Source organism: Falco punctatus (genome assembly GCF_963210335.1).
Source record: "Falco punctatus genome assembly, chromosome: 1".
NCBI classification, from domain to species: Eukaryota; Metazoa; Chordata; class Aves; order Falconiformes; family Falconidae; genus Falco; species Falco punctatus.
In genome coordinates this window covers 77,822,639-77,837,265 of record NC_137580.1, presented here as the reverse complement: position 1 = coordinate 77,837,265, position 14,627 = coordinate 77,822,639, and the positions used below count along the sequence as shown (strand labels likewise).

At 42.3% G+C, this 14,627-nt stretch overlaps 1 protein-coding gene across 1 annotated transcript; it reads right to left on the bottom strand.

Annotated features, from left to right (window-relative positions):
• Positions 1 to 2,033: 2,033 nt before the first annotated feature.
• On the bottom strand, positions 2,034 to 13,406 carry FGB (fibrinogen beta chain). Its single transcript, XM_080396050.1, has 8 exons — positions 9,003 to 13,406; positions 7,265 to 7,468; positions 5,852 to 6,035; positions 5,059 to 5,286; positions 4,330 to 4,443; positions 3,632 to 3,754; positions 3,185 to 3,470; positions 2,034 to 2,266 (listed from the first exon to the last, which is right to left on the bottom strand). Exons 1-8 carry the CDS (start codon positions 9,078 to 9,080, stop codon positions 2,038 to 2,040), a joined length of 1,446 nt encoding a protein of 481 aa, XP_080252176.1. The 5' UTR covers positions 9,081 to 13,406; the 3' UTR covers positions 2,034 to 2,037.
• Between the last annotated feature and the right edge of the window lie 1,221 nt (positions 13,407 to 14,627).

Here is a 14,627-nt window from a genome sequence, read left to right as displayed (position 1 = left end):
GTGGTTTGACTGAAAAACAAGCAGAAGCAAACTTCCTTGCCTCCAATCTCACTGGCCAGTATGTTGCAGACCATTTAACAATATCACCAAATACTGGCAAAACAGCTCACTTTTAGCCTTTTATTAGTGCTTCTCAAACACAGCTACTATTTAACTTTTTTGGAGAGTTTGTTGAAGAGCAAAGACATCTTTACAGCTATGTGCAGAGAAGTGACTCTGCTTTTGGAAAAGGGGCTTCTGCTTTACGCTTAGTGGTTTTGTTCCCAACCCTCTGTAGAAGCCTGCCTGTGGGGATGCTGAACATTTGCACTCATGTAGTAAGATGCTGCCATGGTGTCTCCTCCTTGTCCTCCTGGGGTCCACAGGTAAAATCAACACAAGAGTTTTCATAGAATCACAGAATGTTCAGGGTTGGAAGGGTCCTCTGGAGATCACCTGGTCCATCCCCCGGCTAAAGCAGGTTCACCCAGAGCAGGTCGCACTGAATTGCGTCCAGGTGGGTTTTGAATGTCTCCAGAGAAGGAGACTCCACAGCCTCCCTGGGCAGCCTGTCCCAGGGCTCTGTCACCTTCAAGTAGAGACATTCTTCCTCATGTTCAGATGGAACTTTTTGTGTTTCAGTTGGTGCCCATTGCCCCTTGTCCTGTCGCTGGGCACCTCTGAAAAGAGCCTGTCCCCGTCCTCTGGACACTCGCCCTTAAGGTATGTGTAGACACCGATGAGACCCCTCTCAGCCTTCTCCAGGCTGAGCAGGCCCAGCTCCCTCAGCCCTTCCCCGTAAGGGGGATGCCCCGGTCCCCTCATCGCCCTCGCAGCCTCCGCTGGGCCCTCTCTGGTAGTTCCCTGTCTCTCTTGACCTGGGGAGCCCAGAACTGGACCCAGTACTCCAGGTGTGGCCTCACCAGGGCAGAGCAGAGGGGCAGGACAACCTCCCTCGACCTGGTGGCCACGCTCCTCCTAATGCACCCCAGGATGCCACTGGCCCCTTGGCCACCAGGGCACCCTGCTGGCTCACGGGCAACTTGCTGCCCACCAGAACTCCCAGGTCCTTCTCCACAGAGCTGCCCCCCAGCAGGTCAACCCCAGCCTGTACTGGTGCAGGTTTCAGATGGGACCCACCTACCACTAGCGATCTGGGCACCTCCCTTTCGGGAGGAAGGCTGCTCCCACTGAGAGGTGCTTGATCCTGCTACCAGTGTTGAGAAGTCCTGTCTTTGGGACAACCCTTGCTCCTGGCTACCGAGGGAGCATAGACCAATAGCTTCGGTGAAATACCCAACCTTCACCTACCCTATGACTGGTGTCACTAACTGCTCTAGTCCCACAATACTGACTGTTTGAAAGGCATAGAGCCAGGTCTTCTAATACTGGATTTTATTCTATCCTGTGATAAAAGACTGTGGGAGGGTAGAAGGGATATTAAGAGGCACAGTATGTAAGCTAGGTCCCAGGAAAGGGCATGTTTTGTCCAGCATTCAGGATTTGAACTAAGTGACTGGTGAGCTACCCATTTCTTAAATATTATCTTTTCACTTTATTCCTTCTCAACTCATTACACAGGTAGCTACCATTACCTTTGTAACACAAAAGAAAATTACTGTCCCTAATTTAGTGGAATGCATTTGCTTCTCTATGGATAATGCATAAATACTTAGGAATCATGTGAAGAGATGTTTACTTTTAAGGCTTTATTTAATTTTTAGAAAACATTTTAAAATAATCCTCTCTCTCTTCAAACATGTATAGAAGTCCTTTGTAAAAGAGCGAAACAAGCTGGGTCTTGGGTTTTTTTATCAGTGTTACTCTATACTAGTTCTGTCTTGCGAACAAATGAAAAATGGAACAAAACCCACTTGTGAGTTATTTTCATCGGTCAGATTTTGATTTAAAATTGACATAGCTTTTCACTTAAGGTCACAATATGCTCATACATATTTGGTTCTCGTATGTAAAGACAAGTCTGAATACTGTGGCTAAAAAGATAACCATGTACAAATATTAAAAGAAAATCCCTGATTCTGTGCATTTTGATAATGGTTAATCTGGAAAGTATGGCCTGATTTTCATGCTCATCTTCTTCATTGAATACCATGACCCTTTCCAGTTCATCCATACAACACCATCATCTGTACCATGTTTTGACATATCCCAGCTGTAGGTCCCTCCCCAATAATATCTGCCGTTGGGGTTGGCTGAGTGGCAGCGGTTGTACCACCATCCACCACCATCTTCTTTAGAACACTGTTTTCTTGGATCTGCAGTTAACCTGGTGAGGGAAAAAAATATTGTTGAGAGTGACAGATTAACTGTAAGCAAACAGATTACCAGAGCGCGTACACCTGCCCCTATACCAAAATTTTCAAACCATAATAAACATTTAAAGTGCTCTCTGAACTTTCTGTAAAAGATTGACCATCATAAGTGTGTGCTACACGGTGCACTTGGAAGGTGAAGCAGCTAAGAAAAACAAGTCAAATTTTGGCTGCATCTCTTTGGGAGTGTAATTTTAGTTTACCAAATAATAACTATAATTACTTCTAGTTCATAACAATAACTGCAATATCAATGCAATTTGAAGACATAAACCAATGAGAAATGTATGTCTTCCTAACCTAAAAAATTCCTTTGCTCATTAATATGTAATCAGGTATTAAGATAAAGACATAGCACATAGTTTAGAGATACAGTGCTAAAGTATGTACTTTACATCTGAGCACCTGTCTTCTGAGTAGGCAGAACTTTGCTTTTTAAATAGCACATGCTACCCGTCTCTTTCCTCTGGATTCATTAGGTGTTACTGATGTGAGTACCAATATTTCGACTTAAGCAAGACAGTGTCCTCAGCACTGCCACCATCAGTCTCTGACAATGAATATATTGCACCCAGATTTACTGATTTGTCTGTGGTAACATCATTCATGGAATTAATAGAATCCAGTATGCTTGCTTCTTACTTGGTCGTAGAGCAGCACTAACCTGATATATAGTTTCACCCACCCTTGGCTACACTAAGAGAACTGCCTGGACAACTGCCTGGACATTTGACTGGTAACTTGCAGGGATAAAACATAGTTTAAGATACTACAAAGTGCTGTGAAAACTAACAGCAAATTAGAGAACTATTCTATATTCAGCTCTATTTTAAGCTCTATTTTTATTTTAAACATCTAATGCAAGTACATACCATCCATCATTGTCTCTGTCATAAGTACTGAAGAACATGCCATTGTGAATTGTCATTGTCCTGTTTTCTCCATGCACCTGAGAAGCTCCTTCCATTAGTGCATTGCCTGCAGTGCCTTTGTAGTTACTAACTGAAAGCTGATACTTGTTTCCTTCATTCTGTATGGTGAAACCTCCGTAATGAGCTGACACTTTATCACCATTCCAGTCCTCCATTTCAATTAAAACTTCAGTGGGACCTATTTTGGTAAGCTGGCTGATCTTGTCATTTCCAAGCCAATATTCACCTGAGAAGCAACAAGTGAGAGTCCTGTGAAACAGACGTCACAATATACTACAAGGAAAAATTATGATTTGCCTATGGATCTGCCAAAGTGGATGAGTTAATTTTAAAAAATCAAAATGCTTCAAGAAATACCAGAAAACAGTTTCATGCTCAGTGTTTTACCTGGTGTATCACAGTAGTTCTTCCCTCCACTCTTCGCAACATTTCCAAATCCTTTTTTATATTCATCCCATACTCTTCCAAAATTAACACTGCCGTCCTGGCGGTTCTGAATCAAAGTCCAGCCTGCAGAAGTGGCAGGTTTTAGATTAAATTGCCATTGAGCAGGGAGCATGAGACATTAAGATACTTTTATATTCCTTTTATCAGCTCTTTTATCTTCATCACAAGATAAGTAGAGCATATGGCTTCCTGGCAGCAGGTATTAGTTTTCACTGCTTATGAGCTCAGCCTTGCCATTTTTACTTGCACTTAAGTAGCACCTTGCTTCATAAAGAAAGGTGGAAAAAGCAGAACTTAATGGACTGCCCCAGTTTTCTGTCTAGTGCATAGTAGCAGGGTAAGAAATCGGCCAGGCAGTCCTTGTCTGCCCACCCACACATGGTCCATTCTAGTCATAGTAAGATACATTTTTATTTACCAACCCTATCCCAGCAATTTATTTCCAGTTTCTTTATAAAAGTATCCTACTGCACATCTGAAGATGACCAAGACTTTTCTGAATGAGTCAGACTTAATTCTCAAATAATTACAAAATTTATAACAACTCCCTATTAGTTTGTATAAAATGCAAATTACTAATATGATTTTTTGTAGCATCCCTATTAATTATTTTAACAACATAGTTATTTTGCACTAACCTCCTTTATCTGTTTGCATGTCACAGTACACTCTGTATGGTTTGACAAAAGGACCTGGCTGGATGATGTACATTTCGGATACTTCACCTCCCTTTCTGAAAATATCCTCACATTCTGCAAGAATAAACCAGAGACACTGTTACTGAAAGAGCTGTGAACTTCAACAATCTTCTTATCCTTTGTTTTGCTGATTATAAGGGATCAAATTTAAATACACATATAATTCTACTTTCATTTTGATTTCTGTGATAGATCATGTGAAAGAATCAGGGAAGAAAGAACAGTGCACCTGCATTGTTCTACTTTGCCAAACAGGAATTTCTAAAAGTTCATATTGAGCAACAGAAGACTGTGTACTTGCCAGTGACTTTTTGAACTAGATAAGCTTGTGAAAAAAGAACCTTTCTTGACTGAAAAAAATTCAAGGGCACAACTATGATAGTCACAAATGTATCACCTCCACCTTACAAAGACCATGAAGCACATATTTCTTTAAAATGCTACTGGTCAGTAATGAAGACAGATATTGGGTAAGAGGATCTTTGTTCTAACCAGTATAGGCATCTATAAAATATTTTTTTTTTATTTAGTATCACTTTAGATCTTTTCTGCTATTCCAATCAATGACACAGGCTTCAGAGGCATGTTCAAACTAATTGAATGATGCATCTATCGATTTGCATGGTGATATAAATGGGGAAAAAGATGTCATTATAGTTGAACAAGTACCTTTGCCTGAAACCACTGGAATATTACAGGAAACAACACATGGGGAACGGCAGTAGTCCACCTGGGTTGCAATGGCATTTTCTAGTTTTTGTATCTTTTTGTGTAAAGAATCCACAACTGCACGAAGGACCCTGAGGCTAGATGGGATGTTATTGTCCAGATTATCCTTTATGTAACTATAATGCAATTCCACTTCTGTGTTGTACTGAGAAAGTATATCATCATTGTCTAGAAAAGCAAAGAAATTAAAAGCAGATTAGTTTTCAACATGCTTACCAGTTATGAAATAATGAAGATCAATCTGTAAGCACAATTTGAGAAGCCACTTCTTTCCTTAGCCGGGAGGAAGGATAGGCACTTCTTTCCTTACACAATGTGCAAAAACTGCGCAGAGATTCTCAGGAAAGTGGTACATGTATATTGCTATTTCTTTGCTAGCTAGTAGATTTATCACTGGTGCTATATTCTCCTAAAGAACTATAATTAGCTTCTTTCCAGGGAGCCATAGTGCCAAGCCAGGAGCTGGGCATAAAGGGATGGGATGGACACAGGAAAGCAGTTAAGGGGAGAACACAACCCTTATGTTTAAGAGCCCTGTATGAATCTTGCCTTAGTATGAGATCCATTCCTTTGCCCCTCTCAAAGGATTTTTTTAAGGTTTAACAGGACACAGTCATGGAACCCTACTTCACTAGATATTCTACTGTATTTTTATTTTTTTGAAGAAGTAACAGTAGCAATGCCAATAGAACTGCAATACCATTTACTCTAGTAATTCACAGAAATAGCATACCTTTTCTTTGTTTTTGTGTCTTTACCAGTTTATCATCTAGAGCTGTCACATATTCATAGAAAGTTGTAGAGGTATCAGACAGCTTGCTCACTTTGTCCTTTAGGTCACGAACAACTGATTTCACATTTTTTTCCTGCTTTACCAGTGTAGTTTGCAGCTCACATCCAGTTGGACACAGCACTCCCTTAAAAAAACAAACACACACACAAAAACCACAACAAAAAGGACTGTGAATAAAAGTAAAGATAAAAATTTTCTAATCCCATCAGTGAATAACCATAACTTTGAACACACTGAATACTTAGTAATGTGAGACCAGATATTTAAGCACCTAGATAAGAACCCAAGGCATTCAACTTCTATGAAGCAGTTTCAGCCTGAAGGTCAGGAAGGAGCCCTGAGTCCCCCAAGAGGACTCTTCTTGAAGATCTTGGGAAAAGCACTCTCTCTTCATACTTTTTGCTCTACTATAGGCTTTTCACTTTTCTGCACTGTTAAATGTTCAGTGTTAAGCCATCTGAACTATGATTAAAGCCTGTTGCACGTTTGTATCTAGCCCTTTACTCTTTCACTAGCCTCAGAGAATCAACCATGTTCTCTACATCTTGTTATATGCATCACTTGTGAAATGGCCACATGATCTTGGTATTATCATCTCAAGAAGCTGAACTTCTGCAACAAGCACCGCACCGTCAAGGACAGCAGTGTTTTAAAAAGAAGTAGGAAATTCTGAAGTCCTGTGAGAACCAAAACACCTGAGCAGCAGCAGGACTCCACCATAACCATGTATTCAGTATGCTATAAGAGACTCATTTGTTGGAAACCTCCATGAGCAGATCTGCTCTCAGATACTAAGATGACTCTCAGCACCGTTATAGCTTGCATTTTCCAGCAGAGAGCACAAGGACAGCGTGATAGAGTACTGCAAGGCAGCAAGGAGTATGCTAGACCTCAGCATGCTTGCAAGCTCTTCCATAAGGGCAGTGACTGAGGATAGACTATACTTTCAAACAAATCATCAGAAAATATTTTTTTTGTTTGTTTGTTCCCTAGGGTTCCTTGAGATGATCTGAAATTCAAGACAGCACTTCTGCAGAGGTTTTTTTTTTGGGGGGGTCCTTCTTAATAGTTACTTATGCAAAGCCACATGGAAAACACAGTCTAACCCACAGATACTTCCTTTCCTCACGTACGATTCAACTCTCATCTCCCCATCTTCGCCGTAGGCTGTCTGACTGCGACTAATCCCATGGACTCTGTTCCATTACTCTTCTGCACGCAGTCCTACCAACCTCAAGCAAATTGAAACAAAGTTGGGCTGCTTTAAATGAACGACCATTCCTTAGGTGGCAAAGAAAACCCCACGTGGGGTGCACTAGAAGAAAATGACTGTCTCAACAGGCAGACATATACCAGCTCGTCCAGAGGATGCTTGCAGCCACCAGCGTCGGGGTAGATGATATGTTCTTTCTTGTCCCCTGGCTTCACCCGCTTTTGGGGCCGGGGCTGGTACCCAGTCCCACTGATGGGAGGTGCCACGGGCCGCAGTGTGGGGGCTGCTTCCCGTCTTTTGTCCAGGGGTCGGTGTCCTCGAACCCCAAGCTGAGGGTTGTCATCCTGCAAAGCCAGGGGGAGAAGAAACTCTCTGAGTCTGGGATTGCTACTGTAAAATGCAATGCACAGAGCGGAGGCATCTGTTCAGCACTCTTCGGTATTTTAAAGAGCAAAGAAAACCACGGAATGGAATGAAAAAAGCAATAATGGAAATATTATACTGGCATGATGTAAAAGTCATTGCTATGCCCTCCCTTGTAAGACTAGTCACTCTCCCGCCACCTAGATGTACACAAACTAAAAAGCCTTCAAACCAAAGCAAAACAGTATTTCAATAGTTCATTCTGACCAAGGAATAAACTTTATATAGCTGAGAGCCACTAAGCACCATGAAACTTGAAGCAGTAGGATAAAGAAAAAAGTAATTAGGCATTCTTGGGGCTAAGAAGAATATTCAGCATCACAATATCAGTGTTCCAATTCTTCACTAGGCTACAGGAAAATTTGTAAGGTCTCAGAAAATCAGGCCGCATCAGTCAAATACATCATCAGGTCTCAGGCCACATGCCACCTATTAACTGATGGAATTAGGAAAAGCATTCAATAACATCTCTCAGTGTAGGCTTTTAGAGCTGCCTCTGATGCATACATTCCCCATCTCTGCGAAAGATGAGTAAGTCTAGAAGGCTGAGCAAGGAAAACAGACCTGGTCCCTAAGCACTTGCTGAAACTAAACCATTTGAATTAATAGTTATTTGAATTACTGAATCAAAACCTTTGACCATCTCTAGTCCCACTCAGACATAGCTACAAATAAACGGTTTTAAGGATCCGGGATCAGAGGCTTCAAGTCATTTCAAAAGTAGGCAGTATACAAATCATAAAATCGCTGAAAATGGTTTAGCATAGTAGTCAATGTACAGACACAAATGTTTAGATTGTGTAACAGAAAATAATCTCATTTCTGATTACCCTGCTCTATTTAATTTTTGCAGGGATTTTCAAAATGTAAAAAAGGTACTGAGATTCTAAATTGTATTTCCCATTAAAATATTTTACCTGAAACTAAATATAGGTTAAACTGTTTAGATTGATCCTCATTGCTTGCCTTTTTGTTTAACAATTGTTACCTCTCCATTTCCAATGCAAAGCATGGCAGTTAATTTTGTTTTCAATGTGCCCTGAATCCGTAGAAAGGTTTTTACTGTCTTTGAGACAGGACATGATTAATTACACATTTCTGCTTCTTTGCACCTGATATTGTCTGTAACATCATGTGTCAACATTGCCAAATTAATATCCTTAAATAAATTCAGGTAAATAACTAATCTTCTCATCAGCATTCTTCATTCCCTATAGAAAAAGAAAATAAATAGGAAGAAAATATATCCAGACTCAGAAAATAACTACTGTGCAGTTACATACACACAAAGGAATAACACAAAGGTTTTTTCTTTGAACACTTCAAGCAGAAAAACAACATGCACTGGATTATTTTTTCCCGCAGCTTCCAATTTAGCTAACTCAAAGGAGTAAGTCATGCATGCAGTTAAATTAAATAATTTTTACTATTACTAATTATGATCAATATTACAACCTCATCATCATAGTCAGCAGATCCTTGTTGGGATTTAACGGAGGAAACACAGAGCAGGAACAGCAGGAGCAGTTTCATGGTGCTGGCTTGCTTGAGAGCTCAATGACCTTCTCCCACCAGCAGCTCTGGCAAGGAGAGGTCCTCTCTGTTCCTATATATACAGGCGGCAACCCTCATTTCCAGCTTGACGGCGATAGGACCAACCCTTCCGAGCAATCACTGCATCTCTGTTAATATTCAACCTTTCTCTTCACTGTGTGCCTGAATACATTTGTTGTTGAGCAATTTCTCTGGACAACTCTTATCTACATGTCCCAGAGACCTCTGTTGATGCTGGCATCAAATACATGTTTAAATCCTTAAAAGCACCTCCTGCTCAGATTACACAAGGTTACCATTTTCTAAAAAATCACACGTCTTTTAAACCAGTTGAAAAGGTGAACATCCAAAGAAAAGAAGCATCATCAGATGTTACACTGTGACGTCTCCTTTTTTGCTCTCTGCTGAAAATTTGAATGTTTCAGAAATATCATATTACATTTAAATTAAACTCACATCATACAGATTGCTGCATTTTTCTAAATAGTTCTGATGGTGCCTGATAGGTATGCACGTCCTTGGGTATCTTTAAGTACAAGAGCAAAAAAAGAGTATATTACATTCATCACATTAATTTTGAATGAAGACATTGTTTTGATCTAATCAAAGATCAGATTACTATTGTAAGCATAAAACAATGCTATTCCATTACTTTAGCAATATGAAATTGTAAATGACCTAGAGTAATTACATTTTACATATTCATTTGCTGGTTTCCTTTTTTAATACAAAAAGTGTATCTGTCAAATATTATTTAAATATTTTTAATAATCTTCTAGAAGACAGAGCATGAAGTTACTTGTAATCATACTGGAATACTCAAACATGCTTTCTGATGCTTTATGAGAGTATGGCGTATCACTGGTCTCACATTAGTGGAGTTTTAACATTTCAGTGTCTTTATACCCTGTGATTTTCTTGTGCATTATAAACGATCATAATATACTGAATTAAATAAAATGTGCCAAGTGAGGGCCAGCATATTTTTCTAAAGTCATTCAAATTGATGTCTGAAGACATAAAGAGATGCAAACCATGGGCTAAGGTTCCATTTAAGACCAACTTGATGGAGCAGGAGATTTTACAGTAAGCAAAGATGAGAACAGCTAAAATTGCTTGGCTTACACCTTTTTCCTGTACTCATGCTGTTGTCAGAATTCTTCTGAACTATGGAGATTCCCGAAATATGAAAACTATTTAACTGAATGGTTTAATTATTAAACAGCTTGGAACAAAATCATCTGTGGCTCAAGGAGCTCTAACTCCACTGAATTTGATCCCTTGCAGGGGGACATCACCAACACCATTAGATTTCAAAGAACACAATCTTCTCCCCAAGGGGATTAAGGAAATCTGCCTAAGGCCAAACCCAGTATCATTAACATGCTATTTTCATGCAAAGACGATAGCCAAGATATTATCACTGGTTCCAGGCACATCCCAAACTTAAATGCAGTATTCCCCCCATGTGTGCCTGAGGGAAGTTCAGTTACCCTCATCTTACATATAAGGAAGGGACAAAGTGATGCTGAACCCTTACTCAGGGCTTACAGGTTGCTTCTGGTACAGTGGAATTAAAAGAAGGTCTCACTAGTCCCGAGATAGAAACTTACTCTGAAATCATCCTTGCTCAGTCCAAACAAATCTTAATTACATGTATGATATTTGTCCTAAATCCATTCTGAAATCATCACCATGTTCTGCTATAATTTACACTGTCCTGCAGGCATTAAGTACTCTTCACCCCCCTGTGAAGAAGCGTGGCTGTGGCTGTGCAGCGGGTGTTGATGGGGACTGGATGATGGGGACTGGATGATGAGGACTGGCATGGGAGCCACCAAGCCTGCTGTAGAGTCATAGCACAGGAAACTCCCAGGCTCCATCTGCCTTCAGATGGGATTTCCCTTTTGAAACTCAGCCTTTGACCCTCCTGGCTCCAATACTTTTCGTTGGCTTCCCCAAGAGAGTTGGGTGGTTGTGTCTCCCTGGGGATTTACCAGGAATAACACATCTATGTCCTGCCACAGCAGGTTTGTAGCTTTATGTCAAATAAGCAGATGCCCCAGGATGGGGATCATGCCACTGGTGACCACTCATCTGGTAAGCGGAGACCTTGTCTGTGCTGCAAAGGTTTTGTTTTATCAGCAAAACCCAGTCCACATCTGGAACTGCATACAGAGCAATCTATACTGGCAAGCATATGCATATATAGAAAAACATTTTGGCAGCACAACTTAACCTTTGTTAGCATGCTGTTTCTTCTGTCATGCTTTCAACTGTTACAGTTAGGCTGACACTCTCTAAGGATTGAATGAAGCCTTCTGAACAACCAAACCCGTGGCTTAAATTTCTTCTAAAAGTGGTACCAAAGAAGCCTTCTCTTCAAAACAGGATACAATCTTTTTTCCTTCATATTCCCTCCTCCAACTCACATGGTTAACGAGAAGCTGTTCCCAGAGTTAACGTGGTAGCGACACCTCAACGCACCCACCGTTAGGAACTGTAATAATACAACACGGACTGGATGGTGTTCCAGGACATCCCTTTGTACAGTATGTTTGTACTGAAAAGGCACTTACTGGCAGAGGTGTGTGTGCGTTTTGAGGAATGACTGTTTGCATGCTGCCCGGGGTGTTTGTTGTGCCGACATGTCTGTCAGTGGTGCAACCCTCTTTACACAACCCCCCATTGGGCAAGTCACGGCCACTGGATCGTGGCTCTTCAGAGCTGAACATGGCCCCCAAGGTAGCCTTGGGGTGGGGGAACAGAACCTTCTTGAGCCCCCATGAGCTACAGTGTTTACAAAATTCAATTTTAAAATAGAAATTGACTTAGAAATGACCTTTCAAACAACTAGTGTGGTAATAGTGTCATAGTCTAAAAAGAATACTGTAAATTTAAATATTCATCTCTGCTGAGATGAATATTGTCATTTCTTGCTTTTACCAGTAACAAATATCACATCAAAGGTTTCTCGTAAAAGAGAATTGATGCTGTCTTCATGTTCTGGGAGCAAGCAAGTTCTTAATGAGTGGGGCTGCTCACTTTGGCATTAAAACAGCACTAAAAGTACAAGCAACTTCCCAGTCACCTTCTTCTAAGTAGTGATTTATAAGAAATTACAGAGTTTTGCAGCTGTGGCTGACATGCAAGAAGACATCAAGTAGCTGCATATAATAAAAACAAATGAATAAAGTGCATGTTCTAATCAATATTGGTGACCTGATTTGTTGAAGTTTTGGGGCTAAATTTCCCCTTAGACTAAATCTTCTAGAAAAAAAACTTAAGTTATTACAAGAATTAATTTGTCCTCTGATTTTCTAAAGCTTTACAAGGACATCAAGAAATAGGCCAAGATTATAAATTTCTGAGGGGTATGTTTACTTGTAAAAAAAATGAGAACAACTACAAAGTCATGTGAACACTAATAATAATAGTAATGAACAGCACATACAAGTGAAGTTTTCTTGCAAAATAGAAGTGGATTTTTTTTTTCTTGGATTGCAACAATAGCCTGCATTTCAAATTTGGTTTCCTCTAAAAAGGCAGTAAAAATAAGCCCGATTTCTTTCAACAGACAATAGAAAGGAAACAACTATATTGTGACACTCTGTATATTGCCAGAGATTAGTCCTTAAACCATTTCCACACATCATAATCCACCGTTCAGTCAACTGACCAATCAATGGGCACATGCTATTCTGTGTGTAAACTTAAAGCCAAAACCTGTTTGAAACCCTTTGCCCCCAAAATCTCCTTTTAAACCTCGCATATCTTCAGTCTAACCCCAGCAGCCAGGGAGGACACGACAGACTTGCACCATTTTGACACACTGCCCGGTGGAGTTTGCACCCCAGGTTGCACTTAAAGCAAGGACAGACGATGCTCCCCCTCCTCGTGGTGCCATGCTGACCTTTAGCAGGGGCTCCCAAACCCAGCAGAGATCCCCGGCATCACCGGATGGATTACCAAAATAGGTGCTCATGTTAAACATGAAACCTGGCTGGCTTGGCTTGAAACAGAGCTGGCAACGCTCCCCCACTGTCAGTGGCACAATGTAATGGACACCTCTCCACCAGACCAGGAACTGGGTGTCACAGCCACTTGGAGCACTGTAGAGGAGCTGTAGAGGAATCGTAGGGTAATGAAGCTGAGTTAATTAACATTGATGACATACAGCTGTGGGCTGGCTTCAGGGGCGGTGGGCTGGCTGATGTGGATAAGGTGCAGCTGTGGCTGGTTCTGCTGAGTAGTTAAATAGCTCTAAGGGGGAGGGAGGGGAAGGATCACGTGAAGAGGAGTACTGGATAGGAGAGACACCTGGAAGAAGGGGGGGAAGGGGAAGAGAGTGCCCAGATGTAGGAGAGGCCCTGGGAGAAGCAAGGGGCCTGGATGAGGAGAGGCTGGCTGGAAGAGGAGCCTGGAGAAGGAAGACCCTGGATGCAGCAGAGGCGCGAAGCAGGGCGGGCTGGCCTGAAGAGGCTGAAGAAACATCCTGGACAGCAGATGAACAGTTGAAACCTTGTGGGGGGTCGGTGGCTGTGCTGGGGCAAGGTGTGGGAGCTGCTTATGGAAGTTAACCTGGGATGGGATGGTAAAAGCCTTGTTGTAGCCGGCTAGTTTGGATAGTGGCAAAATGCAGTCCTGGTTACCACCACATCTTAAATAACTAGGTATGGTTCAGCCAGTGCAGCCACCAGGAAGGATGCATCAGCTCCAGAAAAGGGATGGCCATTACACCATGCAGGCAATTTACATGCCAGAAATAATCCCAGGCTAATGCTATCCTGTGGCAAATAGTATGGGTTTGAAGCGATTGATGTTGTGCTGGGTAACTATTAGCCCAAACCAGCTTGCAGCCTGTTCCGTGGTGGGGCGGGGGGTGGGCACGGCATGGGTGATGGGGTGAGGTGGCTGTGAGGCTGCAGCTCATGTGCCAGCCAGGTGCTGCCTTTGGCAAGGAGGGGAGAGCAGGCACGGCAGGGAAGCGGTTTGTATGTTTGCATCTGGTTATTCTGCTTACTGAGGCAAGCGACGGATCAGCTGGTGTGTTGGGATGCATTTGGAAAGGCCCTACATGCTCTTCTCGGTCACAAGGCACACCCTGGCACCGGGGCAGGGCTTGCTGGCTCCTTCACATGTGTCTCCATCAAAAGGAGGTCCTGCGGACTACAACTAAAGATCCTTTTTCCAAAAGCCCGACCATGTGGGCTAGCCAGCATCCTGCACCCACATCACGCCCCTTTCTTTCGTTCGGAGGTGGCGTTTCAGGCCTGGGACTATTTTCCTGCCCACACACGCTTTGTGTGGCTCCCCGAACAGGCTTTATCCCTGACAACTCGCAGAGAATGCACCACTTGGCAGCTGTAGCTGCGGAGGCCGAGGACTTCTGCAGTCAGGCCGCGCAGCGCACGTTGCGCCCCTCAGCGCGGGGAGCCACTGCACGCACCGCGCCCGCCCCTCACCGCTCCGCGCCAGGTGCGGTGGAACACCGGGCGCCTTTCGCACAGCTGAACATTGCGCTCT

What these genes read in the sequence shown, in the direction of transcription:
- FGB (XM_080396050.1), bottom strand. Translation starts at nt 9,080, where the DNA reads ATGAAACTGCTCCTGCTGTTCCTGCTCTGTGTTTCCTCCGTTAAATCC. An exon ending in GACACAAAAACAAAGAAAAG is followed by an intron (nt 5,287 to 5,851) that starts GTATGCTATTTC and finishes TTGCTTTTCTAG; the next exon opens with ACAATGATGATATACTTTCT. An exon ending in GAACTACTGTGATACACCAG is followed by an intron (nt 3,471 to 3,631) that starts GTAAAACACTGA and finishes GTTGCTTCTCAG; the next exon opens with GTGAATATTGGCTTGGAAAT.